The sequence below is a fragment of the Elgaria multicarinata genome, chromosome 12 (assembly GCF_023053635.1).
Source record: "Elgaria multicarinata webbii isolate HBS135686 ecotype San Diego chromosome 12, rElgMul1.1.pri, whole genome shotgun sequence".
In the NCBI taxonomy this organism is placed as follows: Eukaryota; Metazoa; Chordata; class Lepidosauria; order Squamata; family Anguidae; genus Elgaria; species Elgaria multicarinata.
This window is the reverse complement of record NC_086182.1, coordinates 22,677,291-22,692,601: the sequence shown is the minus strand read 5'-3', so window position 1 is coordinate 22,692,601 and position 15,311 is coordinate 22,677,291. Positions and strand designations below refer to the sequence as shown.

The 15,311-nt window shown below is 42.2% G+C and overlaps 1 protein-coding gene across 1 annotated transcript; it reads left to right on the top strand.

Annotated features, from left to right (window-relative positions):
* The first annotated feature begins 1,547 nt into the window (after window positions 1-1,547).
* On the top strand, window positions 1,548-15,311 carry STT3A (STT3 oligosaccharyltransferase complex catalytic subunit A). The gene is made up of 18 exons (XM_063138967.1): window positions 1,548-1,631; window positions 3,607-3,729; window positions 4,377-4,437; window positions 5,145-5,266; window positions 5,635-5,780; window positions 6,357-6,447; window positions 6,571-6,677; window positions 8,044-8,208; window positions 9,116-9,296; window positions 9,972-10,127; window positions 10,534-10,625; window positions 11,000-11,155; window positions 11,453-11,641; window positions 12,572-12,688; window positions 12,900-13,002; window positions 13,357-13,545; window positions 13,925-14,040; window positions 15,048-15,311. The coding sequence occupies exons 2-18, from the start codon at window positions 3,642-3,644 to the stop codon at window positions 15,084-15,086; spliced, it is 2,118 nt and encodes a 705-aa protein (XP_062995037.1). The 5' UTR covers window positions 1,548-1,631; window positions 3,607-3,641; the 3' UTR covers window positions 15,087-15,311.

The following is a 15,311-nucleotide window of genomic DNA, read 5'->3' as shown; positions in this document are numbered from 1 at the left end:
CCAACTCTGCTATTCTATGATTCTATGATTCTCCACATACAAGACAGAGGTATTGGTAAGCATGGAAAAACCCCAAGGGCTGCAGAAGGGGTGGGGAATCTTTAAGAAAGAGGGGGGGAGAGCACTGGTGGTGGTGGGAGGAGGATGGCCAAAACCAGCTTGATGAGACTGACCCATGACTAGTAGCCATGGGGAATGCTGACTGTTGAAGAGGGAAGAAATGGAAAACCCAGAGGAGAAGGGGAATGGAATGGAGTATCCTGGATGAGAGCAGGATGGTAGCCAGCCATGAACAGGAGCACTCCACAGGGCAGGATTTTGCTGCAAGTCCTGTTGGTTTCTTTTGAACTTAGGCTTTCTCAATATGTCCCCTACTAGGGGTTGCTTTATCAAAAGAACAAATAACTGCAGTTCCAAGTGCCCGTGCTTGGAAGAAAGCCTTGTTGAATTATGTGTGCTAAGGCACCTCTTCAGTTTATCTTAATCCTAGCTATGTTATAATCCAGTATAACGTGGCTAAGATTACGTTAAATCAATGAGGTGCCTTAGTTTGGATCAGTTCTTTAAAAAGAGGTAATTCCTGCCTGGCAGTCCTATCCTCTTTGTTGGAAGCCTTGCCTTCCAAGAGCCATACTACAAGTTATGCTAGTTGTGCAGCTGCTGTTGCAAAAAAGCTTCGGCTGTCAGATGGTATTGAAAAGCAATAATCATCAGAAGCTGCTCGTTTAGATTTCCTTTCCATAATATTTAGTACAGCCCGTGCCATGATATGCATTTCTCTATTTAACCACTCTGGACCAGTAAAAAATACTTGGTGAAGAGTCTCTGAATAATAATAATAATAATAATAATAATAATAATAATAATAATAATAATAATAATAAATATTTATTTATTTCTTACCTGCCTCTCCCTTTGGATCGAGAAGACGATCTTAGGGTCCAGGCAGGAATATATGGGCAGCAAGAATATGGGCTTACTCCTAAGTAAGGCTACATAGGACGGGTGCTTTGAACCTACTTAGAGTAGACCCATTAAAATGAATGGGATTTAAGTTTGACATGACATCCCATTCATTTAAACGGGTCTCCTCCAAGTAGGACCTAGGCTGGATTTTACCCTTGCATTCCACGTCTTTTCTTCCACTAGGCACCCTTGGAAGAGTAGCCACTGCTATGGGCACAGACTAGGGCCTCGATCCCCTTCTCCCACCTTCCATTCGCAGCCTCTCCCCGCACTCCAGCGTATCCTGCCACGTGATCACCCCTAGCCACGCCCCCTGCCCAAATCCGCCTCTGCCCCATCACCCAAGAGCGACACGTCACTGCTCGCGCCTCAACCAAACTCCCTCCTTCCCTCCAAGACAACCGTCCCCGTCGTCGCCGTTTCTCGCCAATCGGAGGCGCAGGCGGCCGAGCGCGTCTCTCAAACTTCCTCTCGGCTGACGGACGCCGCCCTCGTCCTGTAGTCTCCCCCGTAAGGCGGGCCCTTGAGGGTGACAGACGCGCGTTTCCCCCAATGACGTCTTCAGAACTGGGTCCGGGGAGGCGGGCCGGCGATGCCGCAGGGAGTGGGTGCGCGTGGAGCGGATGGCTGAGGGAGCGGGACGGAGAGCGGCTCCGGGGTCCCAGGTGAGGAAACGGCGCCTGCAGACGGAAGGTGCCGTCGCCACCGCAGGGCCCGTGGGCGGTGGCAGCGGTTGCCGCCGCTTCAGCCATGACTACCGTGTCCTGAGGGAAAAGGAGGCCTGAGGGAATGGATGGGGGCGACGGCTGTGGGGAGGCTGGTGGCTGGCTGGCAATGGGCTCCCCCCGCGCAACTGGCCTACGGGGCGCCCTGAGGCGGCAGAACGGACCGTGCCGTTTTCCAACGCCCCTCCACCTCTTAAAAACACGCGCGTCCCTGCAGGGAGAAAACTAGCCCATGCTTGGGAGAGGGTTAGCCTCTTTCCCCGATGTGCTAGCTTTCTGCTTGCAGGGAACTAGAAAACCGAAGGTGTAAAACGTGAAGGACGCAATGAAACCCACGCACAGAGCCTCCCTGCAAGTAGGAAAATAGCACATCAGGGGAGAAGGATGCAGGCTAGTCGCCTCCGTATTCCGTTAGTTTTCTTAAGATGGGGATTTCTTTAAAAGCTAAGGCAACTTTCCCCAACTTGGTGCCTTCCAGATGTTTTGGACTTCAATTCCCAGCACCCCTGGCTAGCATGGTCACTGGACAGGAATGGTGGGAGTTGTAGTCCAGACATCAGGAGGGCACCAGGTTGGGGAAGGGTGAGGTAAGAGGAACTTAAACGTGATTTTCCCGCCCACTAAAATCTAAAGTGGTACTGTTGCCACATTTTCCGTTTGCACAGATAGAGAGCATAGATTGTTCCTTTGTTGGGAACACTGTCCAGTTCCCCAAAATTTTTCAGCCTTGCAAAAGTTGTGAGACAGTCCTTCCCTACTTGGTTGGCAACTTCTTCACAGGGGCCATAGTAGTAAAACGTCATATATTTTGCATGCAAAAGGATCCAGGTTCAGTACCCAGAATCTCCAATTAAAAGTCTCTCAGATATCAGAACTGGGAAGTACCCATGCACTGAGGCCTTGGGAAATCAATGTAAGGCAGCAATTGGACTAAGTTGGACTGATAACTTGGTATAAAGCATTTTCATTTTTGCAATCCAGTATGCTGTTTGTGCAAACATTTCCTTTTTTCTTATTCACCACATCTGTTTTATATTGCCTCATTGCAAATATTCCTAGTTCCACAGAACATTTTCCTTTACATGTTCGGAATTCCCTACAGAGAAATTCATGGAATACATGTCTACGTACAGATCAATATGTGGGCTGATCGCACACACAGATTTCCATGCTGTGTCTGCACTTGGTGCGCTCATCCTTGGAAAGTGCATTTAGCCACAGCCTCTTAGCACATGAACACATCCAACAAAAAATGCACTCCCCACCTCCTTTAGATAGGGCTCTCTATAAAGGAACTTTAACATAAAAGCATATCTCTGGATCTGCAAAAATCACATTAAGTAGATAACCATAGCATCAAAGAGACATAGAAAGCATCTTTTCACCCTGTCCCTTTTTCAGTTTTATACTATCTTTGGACAATTATCAAGTATAAAATACTGTATCGCAATTATTCATTCACTTTCTGGGGTGTAATTGAGATATATAGAGCTACGAACAATAACTGTGCACACTCTGCACATTCAGTCCAGACTCCTATAGAGAATATACCTCCTCTCTAGAGCTTGATTGAATGAATGCTCTTCTCATCAACAAACAGGGCATACTCCTGTTTTGACATTGCTGTGGTACATATAGATCTGTTTCTAAAGCATCCTATTTGGGGGTAGTGAGATGTGTGATGGGGGTTAGTTCAACTTTGTCAAAAAGCATGGTAATTTTTAGAGATATTGGGCTATCCATCAGTATATCTTGCATACATCTTGCACACATACACACCCTGACAAGGATGAACAAATGACCCGTAATAAGAAACATATTTGCTTGTAATGCTATAAGTTAGAGAGTTTGAAGATTAGTTGCACTTGTTCACATTTTCTTAACTGCTCATCTTTTGTTTCTGTTTTCCTTCCAGGTGTTTAAATACGGTTTGTTGCTGCCTTCGCCAAAATGACCAAGTTAGGCTTCCTCCGCTTGTCCTATGAAAAGCAGGACACCCTCCTCAAGCTCCTCATTCTATCAATGGCAGCTGTGCTATGTAAGTCTGAGCTTTTTAAAAAAACCTCTAATTGGAAAGGATGATATATGGCTATAGTCTTCTTGCATTGCATCTTGGATCTTGGTGCTTGGACTTCAGGTTTACTTCCCCTACACTAGATGTTTATCTGATGACTCTAAAAATTTCCAGGGGCATAGGATTTTTCAGATTCTCCCTCTCAAAGCCTCCCCTCTCCTATGACTTCAGGAGGGGGACTTTGAGATCCAATCCTGATCCCTCGCAACCACTGCAGAAAGAACTGCAGTCTTTGCTTTTTGAGATTGCAACAGCAACCTTGGAGGAACTCATACATGTAAAGAAAGGGGGTGTTGTGGTGGGAGAGGAGAGGTCAGGATCTGCTCTATCTTACGGTCTTTTCAGCTCCATTCCTGCTCAGATGCCTGTCAAGAGGGAAAAATTTAAAAGGAGGACAGAGAGGTGAAAACCACCTCCATTGCACCACCTGTGTTGCTGGCAGCAGCCTGGCATGGTGCCGGATACTAGGAAGCCTCTAAGATCGGGGGCGTCAGTCTAACAAGCAGCAATCCCATAGGATTGTGTTCCAAGCTTCCTACAGTAGATCCAGTGTTAAAACCAATTAATCTGTGTAAGTGCATGAATATTTCTTTCTTTTGTTTCTTTTGCAGCTTTCTCTACCAGACTCTTCTCTGTGCTAAGATTTGAGAGTGTCATTCACGAATTTGATCCGTACGTATCCCTCTTGCCTCTGTTAGTCTGTTTTGATTTGAGAGTTCGGATGTCCTGTTGTGTACAACACAGATTGTGTTCTTATCCTGCAGTGTGTTTGACTTAAAAGAATGATGAAGCAGATTGTTCTGCTTCAATAATAGGGCTTCAAAATGTATCAATGATGGAGAGTTTTTCTGGAGAACATTTTAATAGGCTTAGCTTCAATGAATTTTGCAGTTGAATTGGAATATGTTATAGGCAGATCCATCTGGATCTAATAAAATAATATCTAAAGCAGTGAGGCCAACTGGAATTCCATTCTTCAAAATTAATAGACTGCATGAAAATGCTTAAACTTCTTCAGCTGCCGACATCCAGTATGAAGCTTTTATAAGGTAATGCAATATGTATTGTACCATGTTAAATAGTGTGCAATAATCCATTAGAAATGGAACATAAAGCTGGGTGCTCCTGGTTGACTGCGGAGAAGTGAATTCTTAGCTAAATGTTTGTTTATGCATTTGGAGTGTTTGTGTTTGGATCTAGTAAGAATCTTATTTCCTGACTAAAAAAAAAAGCTCAACAATAAATTGGCACTACTTTGTATATTAGATTTGGCAGCGCTTCTACACAAGCAGCTTAGCTTAAGGCTAGATTGTAATATGAGGAGCAGCAAACAGCAATGTCCAATTGGAAAGTGACTCAGACTTCTGTTGCTATTGCAGGTATTTTAACTACCGCACAACTCGCTTCCTGGCAGAAGAGGGTTTCTACAAATTTCACAACTGGTTTGATGATAGAGCATGGTATCCATTGGGGAGGATTATTGGTGGAACTATCTATCCAGGTAAATGATTGCTGTTTCTTGAATATAGGTACACTGTGTGGGGTAATAGCACAGAATTTTAGTTCAGTCCTTTCCTAACATTCTGTGGGTGGAAGCTGTTGGATACTGGCCAGAGATATTGGGGGATATTGGAATATTCTGCCATGTATCTGCCAAGTAGAGCTGCAGCTGGACAGAATGCTGCATTCTCATTTAAAGCAAACCCCCTACGAATATCAGAGAGCCTGTAGTTGGCCACTTGGAGGCCAGACGTCATCCTTCAGTGGACCACATTTGGTTCAGGTCTCCCAGCTCCTACACTTGCTCAATTCTGCTCTTTTGCTTCTAGGAAATCAGTGACACGTTGCTATGGCATCTCTTTCTTTCAGGCTTAATGATTACATCAGCAGCGATCTATCATGTTCTGCACTTCTTCCATATTACAATTGACATCAGAAACGTGTGTGTTTTCCTGGCTCCCCTTTTCTCCTCCTTCACCACCATAGTAACGTATCACCTCACCAAAGAACTCAAGGTAAAAACAAGGATAGAGAAAAGTTACCAGGATCATAGCTGACTTTCTAATGCTCGATTTATTTTTGTGCTATTGCAAAAGAGCTGATATTGGTATTGTTAGTTTCTAATGCTTGCTAATAAATTAATAAATTGATATTGATTAGTTATGGCTTAATCAAGGTTTCCCAGGCACTGAATGTTGTGCATTTGGCCTTACATTCAGATACGTGATGTACAAAATATGAAATTTTGCACACAAAGTTCCTTATTTTGTAACAACAATATCTGCATTAAGCAGCCTGTCCTCCCTGTTTGCAAACCTGGATGTTATGCAGATGAAGGGAATTCTGCAACCTCTCTGACATTCGGCCTGTACAGGTGTTAACATGGATACTGGGGTTCAAGAGGGAAGACGAACTGGGAACCTCTGTGTTGGTGTATCTTGAAGGATAGCCTGAGCTATCCAAGATAAGTGTGATTTTTACAAGCTTCCAATGTATTCACGGACACAAAGATTTTCTGAGCCTCTAGATGCTCAGCCTGGAGATGGTTGTTGAGTCCTAGCAATCAAACCTATCTTCTTTTCTCTGGCTAGGATGCAGGAGCAGGCCTCTTGGCAGCTGCAATGATTGCTGTGGTGCCTGGCTATATCTCCCGTTCTGTTGCTGGATCCTATGACAATGAAGGTGAGATCAGAGTTTAAAGTCCCGTGCATATTGACAAGTGGAAATGGATGGTTCTTCATATGGGTATGCGGGATTAGCAACATTTACATACTAGTTTGATTCTTGTACTTCATTTATTTCCAGGTATTGCTATATTCTGTATGCTTCTGACCTACTACATGTGGATTAAAGCTGTAAAGACAGGCTCGATTTATTGGGCAGCCATGTGTGCACTTGCCTATTTCTACATGGTAAATAATGTTTTCAATTTCTTGAAGTACTTCTCAGCTGTATGAGCATCTGCTTGCTTTGCCATCATCAAAACTGGCAAGAGTGAGTTAAATTCAGGCTATAACTATCTCCCATGTTGCATAAATTTTGCACTCCTGTAACCACTGTAACTCAGTTTAGCTGTCACATTGTTGCAGTTTTGTGAAGGACTGGGTTCAGACAATACAATAACCCACACTCAAGGGTTGAATGTGGGTTCTTGCAGAACCGTGGATTGTTGTGTTGTCTGTAACAAACTATGAACAACCCACAGTTCACAAGCCATGGGTTCTCTTCATGTTCGTGGTTAACAAACCATGGTTTGTAAGCGCGGCTGGGTTCAGACAACACAACAACCAACAGTTCAACTACAACCCACAATTGAACTACGACCCACACTCAACCCTTGAGTATGGGTTATGTTGTCTGAACCCAGCCATTGACTGGGCTCACATGAGAAGAAAACCTAGTGTGAACTCAAGACAGGTTCCCACAGGGTGGCTTATTTTTAGGCCACAAGATACCCTGGCAACCCATGGGGTCTGTGTCCTCCAGACCCTGGAGAGCAGTTTTATTGTGGATTGTGGCAATTGGGCACAGAACCTTTCAGTAAGAGTGGCAAAAAAAACCCTCCGCTCTTCCTAATCTTGCCCGCCCATGCCTCCTCAAGCCTCACTCGCCAGTGACTGCCTCTCAAACAATGCTCAAAGAGTACATTGCAGGAGCAATCACTCATTTGCCAAGCCCGTTAGAACAGTTGGCTCCAGATTTTTGTATTTCATTGGTGTGCAAATGTACACTTACAGCTATCCAATATGTATAGATTTGCCTTGTCAATGCCCTTGTATGTTTCAAATGCCAACAAAGTGCAATAGGAAACATACAAGGAAATTAACAAGAGGAGACTGCATCTAGGCTAGTTTGTACACGATTGACAGCGGTAGGCAGAGAATAGGGGGAAGGATCGGGGGAAGTAGGTGCCCCAGAATGGGGGGGATGACGATATCGTCCACTTAGCAAGGTGATCTTCTGGGTTTTAAGTGTTGAACTTGACACACCTTTCATAGTAACTATAGCATTAAGCAACTGTCACTCAGCTTTACCATCTGTGATATCGGGCACATCCAAGCTGTTTTTACCACTGGCTCAACAAGGGTCTAAGAGGTTTAATCCTTTAGCCAGTGTGAAAGTCCGCTATAAGATTATATCTCTTTGGCATGGAAAGGAATAGGCAACTGTGAACTTCTCCGAAGTTAATAATAATTTTCTTTGTGGGGTAAGCAGTCTCTTTGTGTCTGGTGAGCATTTGGCGATGTAATTGCTATGTCTGTTTTTATCTTTTCCCAGGTTTCTTCATGGGGTGGCTATGTGTTCTTGATTAATCTCATTCCCCTTCATGTCCTGGTTCTGATGCTGACTGGACGATTCTCCCACCGGATATATGTGGCTTATTGCACAGTATATTGCTTAGGAACCATCTTATCAATGCAGATCTCTTTTGTTGGCTTTCAGGTGAGAAACCTGAGATGCTGGGGAAAATAAATGATTTTAATTTTGTGCTTATTTGTTGGCTAGGAATAGAAATCTCTGTAGTGAAATGTTAAGCTAATCCATTGGGTTTAGCTCACAAATAACATTTCCCATTTAATAGAGGATTGTTATTGCATTGTAATGCAATTGTAATGCAGTAACCCACATTATCTCTCTTTTTTTTAACGTAGGCATAAAATACTGTAGTGTTTTTGGGCGTTTCAAATCCTTGGGCTTTGTCTGATAAATGCTTATAGGCTGGTTGACATGTAATGCTAAACAGCTGCTTAGTGTTATATGCTTAGCCCCAGTACAGCCTTGAGCCCGTGTACTCCCCCTCCCCTCTCTTTCTCCCCCACATAACAGGGAGACTTCTGCAGTGTTTATTTTCAGTTCCACAGAATCTGCACCAGAGATTGTAAGGTTTCCAACCTAACTAACTTCAGGCTATGGGTTCTGAACCTGGGTTGTTTAACTAACCAGAATTTGTTTAAAACCACAATCCCTGGTTTGAACGTAACAGTAAGCTGGGATTCTGTGAAACAAACTGCATGATAGCAGGGAGCACACAGAAGGCTGAAGTTTCGCGTGAGCTCATTGGCGCTCATGTATATAGCGCTAAAACCATGGTTTAGTGTTACATGTGAACCAGCCCATTGAGTTGGAATAGGAAATTAGCAGGTAAAGAAAGTAATAAAATCTCTTACAAATGGAAAAGGTGGCAAGTAGACAAAGTTTTGCTGGAATAAAATTGTCCATGTACTCAGCCCAACTGTTAGTGATTATTCTTTGTGGTTAAGTGGTGGTTTATATGGGACCATTAGCCAGAGGCAAATTATTTAATTGTCACAGGATGCACCTTAACTGTGACTGTTGTTCTTTCCTGTAGCCTGTCCTGTCATCTGAACACATGGCTGCCTTGGGTGTATTTGGCTTATGTCAGATTCATGCCTTTGTGGATTATCTGCGCAGCAAACTGAACCCTCAGCAATTCGAGATTCTGTTTAGGAGTGTGATCTCTCTGGTTGGGTTTGTCCTTCTGTCAATAGGAGCTGTTCTGATGCTGACAGGTGTGGTGATACTGATGCTACTAAGACACATGCCTAGCCTATTTCTGTACTGTTTCACAGGAACGTTAATGTGATGGACTAGAAACAATCTTTATCAACTGGAAAAGTTCTCTTGTTTTTGTTTGGAATCATGTTTTGTTGAAACATTTAAAATTAGTTTTACTTGGCTGTGAGCAAGAATGCAGTAGTTTTACTGTGTATACACAGAGTTTAGGGCATAGAATTCAACATCTTGGGAACAACTTTTTTTAAAGCAAGTTTATTGTGGCAATAGAGAAAAACATGAAAAAAATCAGCTTATTTGGTGAAATCTCATACTTGGACTGGGACTTAATTGTTAGGTGTTTGAGGCTTTGGAAAGCTCTGGATAAGTAGAAGCATTCTGGGTAGCGAGAGCAGAATCAACCTCCTTATGTGATGAGCTTTCTCAAGGAAAGAGAAATAACTGGTTTGATAAAAAAAACCAAATGTTGCTAGAGCTTTATCAGATTTTGACTTATCTTTTAGCAGAACTGAACTTCTAAATCTAAATTTTGGAAACTTTTAGTTATAGAACATGTATATTGAAAATGACACGTTTTGCAGATTTGTTGAGATATTGACTGCCCATTAATACAGTATAACTTTGCCTGTTAATATCCCTATGTGAATTTGGATCTCTCTCAACTTTGCCAGGAAAAATCTCCCCATGGACTGGCCGCTTCTACTCGCTGCTTGATCCTTCGTATGCAAAGAATAATATTCCCATCATTGCATCAGTCTCTGAGCACCAGCCTACTACGTGGTCATCTTACTATTTTGATTTGCAGCTTCTTGTTTTCATGTTCCCAGGTTTGTATTGCTTACTTATTTATTAAACGCTTTCATAGTGATCATCTTGTGCCGATTAGCTGACTCTTCTTTTTTAAAGAGGCAGACACTGTTGACATTCTTCAGGAAAAGAGTGGACTTCTTTTTACAGACTGCATCCATTATCAGACAGAAAGAGAGTTAATGGATAATGATAGCAGCATCTTGCTGTGGAGAGGCGGTTCAGGAATGTAGTGAAGAAGACTGAGAGTTGGTTAGAAGATGCCGCTATTCGGAAGGGTTTGCAAATTGGTGCTTTGAATTTTTGATTTTGTTCGTCCCTAATGTCCATGTTATGTACTCATTGTTTGAGTAAGAATTTTCTATACGTTACTGTCTGCTTGCATAGCATCTAACCCATCTCTCTCCCTCTCCCTCTCTCTTACAGTTGGTCTGTATTATTGTTTCAGCAACCTATCTGATGCTCGCATTTTTATTATAATGTATGGTGTAACCAGCATGTACTTCTCTGCTGTGATGGTGAGTACTGAATGTAGACTTACCATGGCATTGGCCAGTTTAGGAGAGTTGTATGAGTGTAAGAGGGTAAAATAAAACATAGATCCTCTTACTTGACCTCAACTGAGAGAACATCATTTGGGAAGAGAGGATGAAGTGTTCTTTTGGTGGAGACACTAGTACCACATTTGACTACCTTTTCGATTTCACACCCCAGTGAATCACATAGGTGTTATTGGCTGACTGTTTTGGAGAGCCATCCATACTTTTGTTTTTTGGTTGAATCGTTTAATCACTCCTTTAATTATTTCTGCTCTCTCTGTCTCTCTGTGCCTCCATAATTTCTGTTTTATCTGCATAGTAGTCAGATGCTCAGTGTACTGCTGTCTTAACAGGTTCGTCTCATGCTGGTATTGGCCCCAGTTATGTGTATTCTGTCTGGCATTGGAGTCTCACAAGTTTTGTCAACTTATATGAAAAATCTAGATATCAGCCGACCAGACAAGAAAACAAAAAAGCAACAGGATTCTACTTACCCGATCAAAAACGAAGTGAGTTCATTATCTTTTCATCACACTCTTCAAGCGATTGTTAAGGATATGACTAATGGAAGTCCTACGTTGCTTCTCTTAACTGGAAGGGAATATTGTGAGAATTGCATTGGACAATCTCTAAATCACCCGCTAAGTAACTTACGGAGAACATGTTTTTTCTGTTTAAAGTTAGATTCTGTACAAGCTCTGCATGAAAGTTAAAAATTATTATGTTAAGAAGATGGTGATCTTTCCCAAAGTAAAGAACATAACTTCTGTGCATCAATGTTTTCATGGTGACTGTTGCTCTCCTAGGTTGCCAGTGGCATGATCCTAGTCATGGCTTTCTTCTTGATCACCTACACTTTCCATTCAACTTGGGTAACCAGTGAAGCCTACTCTTCCCCCTCCATAGTGCTGTCTGCTCGTGGCGGTGATGGGAGCAGAATTATCTTTGATGACTTCAGGGAGGCTTATTACTGGCTTCGTCACAATACACCAGAGGTAAATCTCTGCAGGGCCGGTCTCCGTAAACACACTGTGCTTGTTTTAGGTGAAGTAGAGGGGGTGGGGGGTGGGGGGTAGGGGGAAGGCTCATAATCACAGAAAAGCAGGGTTACTTCCTGCCTTTATGGTGGCCAAAGTTTAGTCTAAAGCACATGTGTAAGTAACTACTTATTTAAAATATTTATATCCCTTCTGTCAGTTACAAGGATTTCCAAGACAGCTAACAATATCAAAACATAAAATCATTTGCAGAAAAGTCAGCAACCTTTAAATGGATAAATGTGTCGACAGATTGAGTAGTATCATTAAGCATCAGATGCCACTGAAAATTGGGGAATAAAATTATCAAGAAGGGAACCTGGTGAATGGTTGGGGAGAGCCCACGACCTCTCTTGGTAATTGGTTCCATTGTCGTACTGCTCTAACAGTCACATAATTTTCCTAACATTTTCTATGCATTGTACAGATATTAAAAGATCAAACAATCCCTGGCTGCAGGCTCACAATCTAATAGTTACAAAATGACACAAAAGGAAAATGGGATGGGGAAGGAGGAGAAAAGCAAAGTACAAGAGGTTTGATCAGAATGAACTTTTTAGCAGGGAAGGGGAAGTCATCTCCATGCAGCTGCTCCATCTCTGCCCAGTGGATTACTTGAGACTATAACCAACTTTCCTAGAATGTTGGCATTATCATTCAACTGATAAAGTCTATAATACTAATCCAGAAATAAATAAATAAATAAATAAATAAATAAATATGAGAGAGAGAGAGAGAGAGAGAGAGAGAGAGAGAGAGAGAGAGAGAGAGAGACATAGTTCTCCCCCACCCCATCCAAATCTCAAATTAGCTAAAATGTGTTTAGTACATTTTGTGTGTGTTAGCTCATAGAATGTATCTTGATTGTCTTTTTCTGTTTGAACTCAGGATGCAAAGGTTATGTCCTGGTGGGATTATGGGTATCAGATAACAGCCATGGCAAACCGAACGATTCTTGTGGATAACAACACTTGGAATAACACTCACATTTCTCGAGTTGGTCAGGTAGGCCCAGTAGCTCTGTGAATTCTGGATTGTCTTCCTAGCATTCCAAACAAGCCATGAAGGCATGTTATGTTTCTTTGAGTCTATGGGAATAAACCTTTATGCCTCCAATGAATTATGAGTAACAAAGCTGAAAGTGTGTTAGAGCATCAAGTTCGAAGGCATAGTAACTCATGTACAGTGAATTTATAAGCTGCTGTTTTATTTTCAGGCCATGGCGTCCACAGAAGAGCGAGCTTATGAGATTATGAGGGAGCTGGATGTCAGTTATGTGCTGGTCATATTTGGCGGCCTCACTGGATATTCCTCAGATGGTAATCTTGTACTTCTATTATACAAATTGTAAATTTCTCATGAAAGGAGCTTCCATTGTTCAGTGTTCCACACATACTTTCCACGTCATGCTAATCTTCCCTGTTGATTTGGGGTAAGGCAGAGAGAGAACATGCATGTGCAACAGCATTGTAAATCTTGAGAAATTCCTTCTGACGTGGATCCTATTTTCTGTATAAAGAGCTCTGTAACGGCCCAGAAAATCCCTTTTATCCAAGAGCAAAGGGTGGCTTTTGAGGCATGTGGTTAATTCAGTAACTGGATGTCTTCACTGATTTGTTATACTGATGAATTTGGAAGAGGGTTACTCAATCACATTGCTCTCTCTCCCTTAGATATCAACAAATTTTTATGGATGGTGAGAATTGGAGGGAGCACAGATACCGGCAAGCACATAAAGGAGCATGATTACTACACATCAACAGGAGAGTTCCGTGTGGACAGGGAGGGCTCCCCTGTGCTGCTTAACTGCCTTATGTACAAGATGTGCTACTACCGCTTTGGACAGGTCTATACAGAAGCCAGTGAGTGATGTCAATTTGAATATTGCGGAATTGAATATCTGGACTTAAGTTTGTGTTAAAGCCTTGATTCTCCCAATATCTGGTCTTTTCTCTGACACATAATTATAGTTTACAGCCTAATGGGTGTGTGGTAGGGGGAAAAATGCCATAATCCTATTTACTTTGCTCCGCTTTCCCATTTGAGCCTTATCCTGAACAAGGCGTTGCTGCATGTTGATGGAAAGCTGGCTGGGAAAACAGGATATGTTGAAAACACCACATTTTTACTGGCTAGAAAGGAGTTTTTTAGCATAGAAAAACTAGAGTTAATGTGGATGGGTGGTGGTGGGTGCACCAGGGAAGCTTCTTTTGGACATTATTTTTTCTCCCGTATTTCTAGAGCGTCCTCCAGGTTATGACAGAGTGCGAAACGCTGAGATTGGCAACAAAGACTTTGAGCTCGATGTATTGGAGGAGGCCTATACCACAGAACACTGGCTAGTCCGAATATACAAAGTAAGCAAGTTCTAGGTCCCTTCACCTGCGTAAATGTGAGGAGAGATGAAAGCAACTGGGTGTTCTACATTGTTCTCTGTAGGAAGCCCATTTGAAACACCCTTTGTGTACAAGGCTGAAGTCCTAAATTATTTGTTTAAGGTTTGAGATTTGTTGTAACACATGCAAACTTGACGGTTATTCAGAACGTTTTGGGCTTTATACTAGATTTGGAAGTTATTTAAATGTTATCCACTCTCAAATAAAAGTGTACTCAGCAGTTCACTCAGCAGCCGGCTAGTAAGGGAACAGGAAGTATTGTTGATTGCCAAATTATGTGGCGTATCTCTGAAATCAGGAAATCTGTCTGGATGAAAATCTGTGCCAAGTATTAGCACACTTACTGCTCTATTTCTTGGCAAAATTAGGAACCACTATGTACGCTAAACTGGACTTTGGTGCCCCTAACTTTTCATATACACAAAGGTCGGGGAAGGAAGAGGGATCGTAAAAGAGCAGAAAAGGGAACATGGAGGTTATTGGAGCAGTTGAACATTAGAATAAAATGATAGCTGTGACCCATACCGGCTAGCTCCGTGAGTATTGTTAGATCAGAGCTTCTGGAATAAGACAACAACTGTGATATTTTAACGTTACTGGTTGTTGTGCTCTTTGCCGGATCTGTTTGCTTCCTGCCTCTTAGTTTTCTTTCCATATTTAAATAAAAGGGGAGAAATTTACATTTGCTTCTGGTATGGTACATATGTGTGTGCTGTTCCAGGATTTTAATCTTAACGAGTTGTGAAAGCTTGTCCTGCTGCTAAATTCTGAACTAAAGTGAAATGGTAGCCAAACCTTTGATCTGGGTAATATTGAGGAAGCAGAGGCGGTTAATAGGTTTCTCAACAGTAACGAACAGGAAAAAAGAAGCAATAGAGAGCATTTTTCTCTCTCCGAGATAAATATAAAGAACTCATTGTTAATTGCTAGGTTAATTATCTCAGCTTTCTTCCATTTTGTTTTAACAGGTAAAGGACTTGGATAACCGTGGATTGTCAAGAACGTAATTTGCCTTCAGCTGTACCATAATGAGCACTGATCAAGCCTTTGCCTGTGAAGCAGATGGGGTTTTTTATACTGTTTGTCAGTAAGGAATTGGGATTTAATCGCCCCCAAAATCCCATCCTCATGCATTGAGTCCGTATTACATGGAATGATTTTTATAAAAATGAATCGGCTACCAAATCAGAAATAGTAGCTTTATGATGGGAAAATTAAAAGGGTATGGAAAA

Coding starts and splice junctions, on each gene's coding strand:
- STT3A (XM_063138967.1), top strand. CDS start 3,642: ATGACCAAGTTAGGCTTCCTCCGCTTGTCCTATGAAAAGCAGGACACC. Junction 5,267..5,634: donor TGGTGGAACTATCTATCCAG/GTAAATGATTGC, acceptor TCTTTCTTTCAG/GCTTAATGATTACATCAGCA. Junction 13,546..13,924: donor ACAGGTCTATACAGAAGCCA/GTGAGTGATGTC, acceptor CCGTATTTCTAG/AGCGTCCTCCAGGTTATGAC.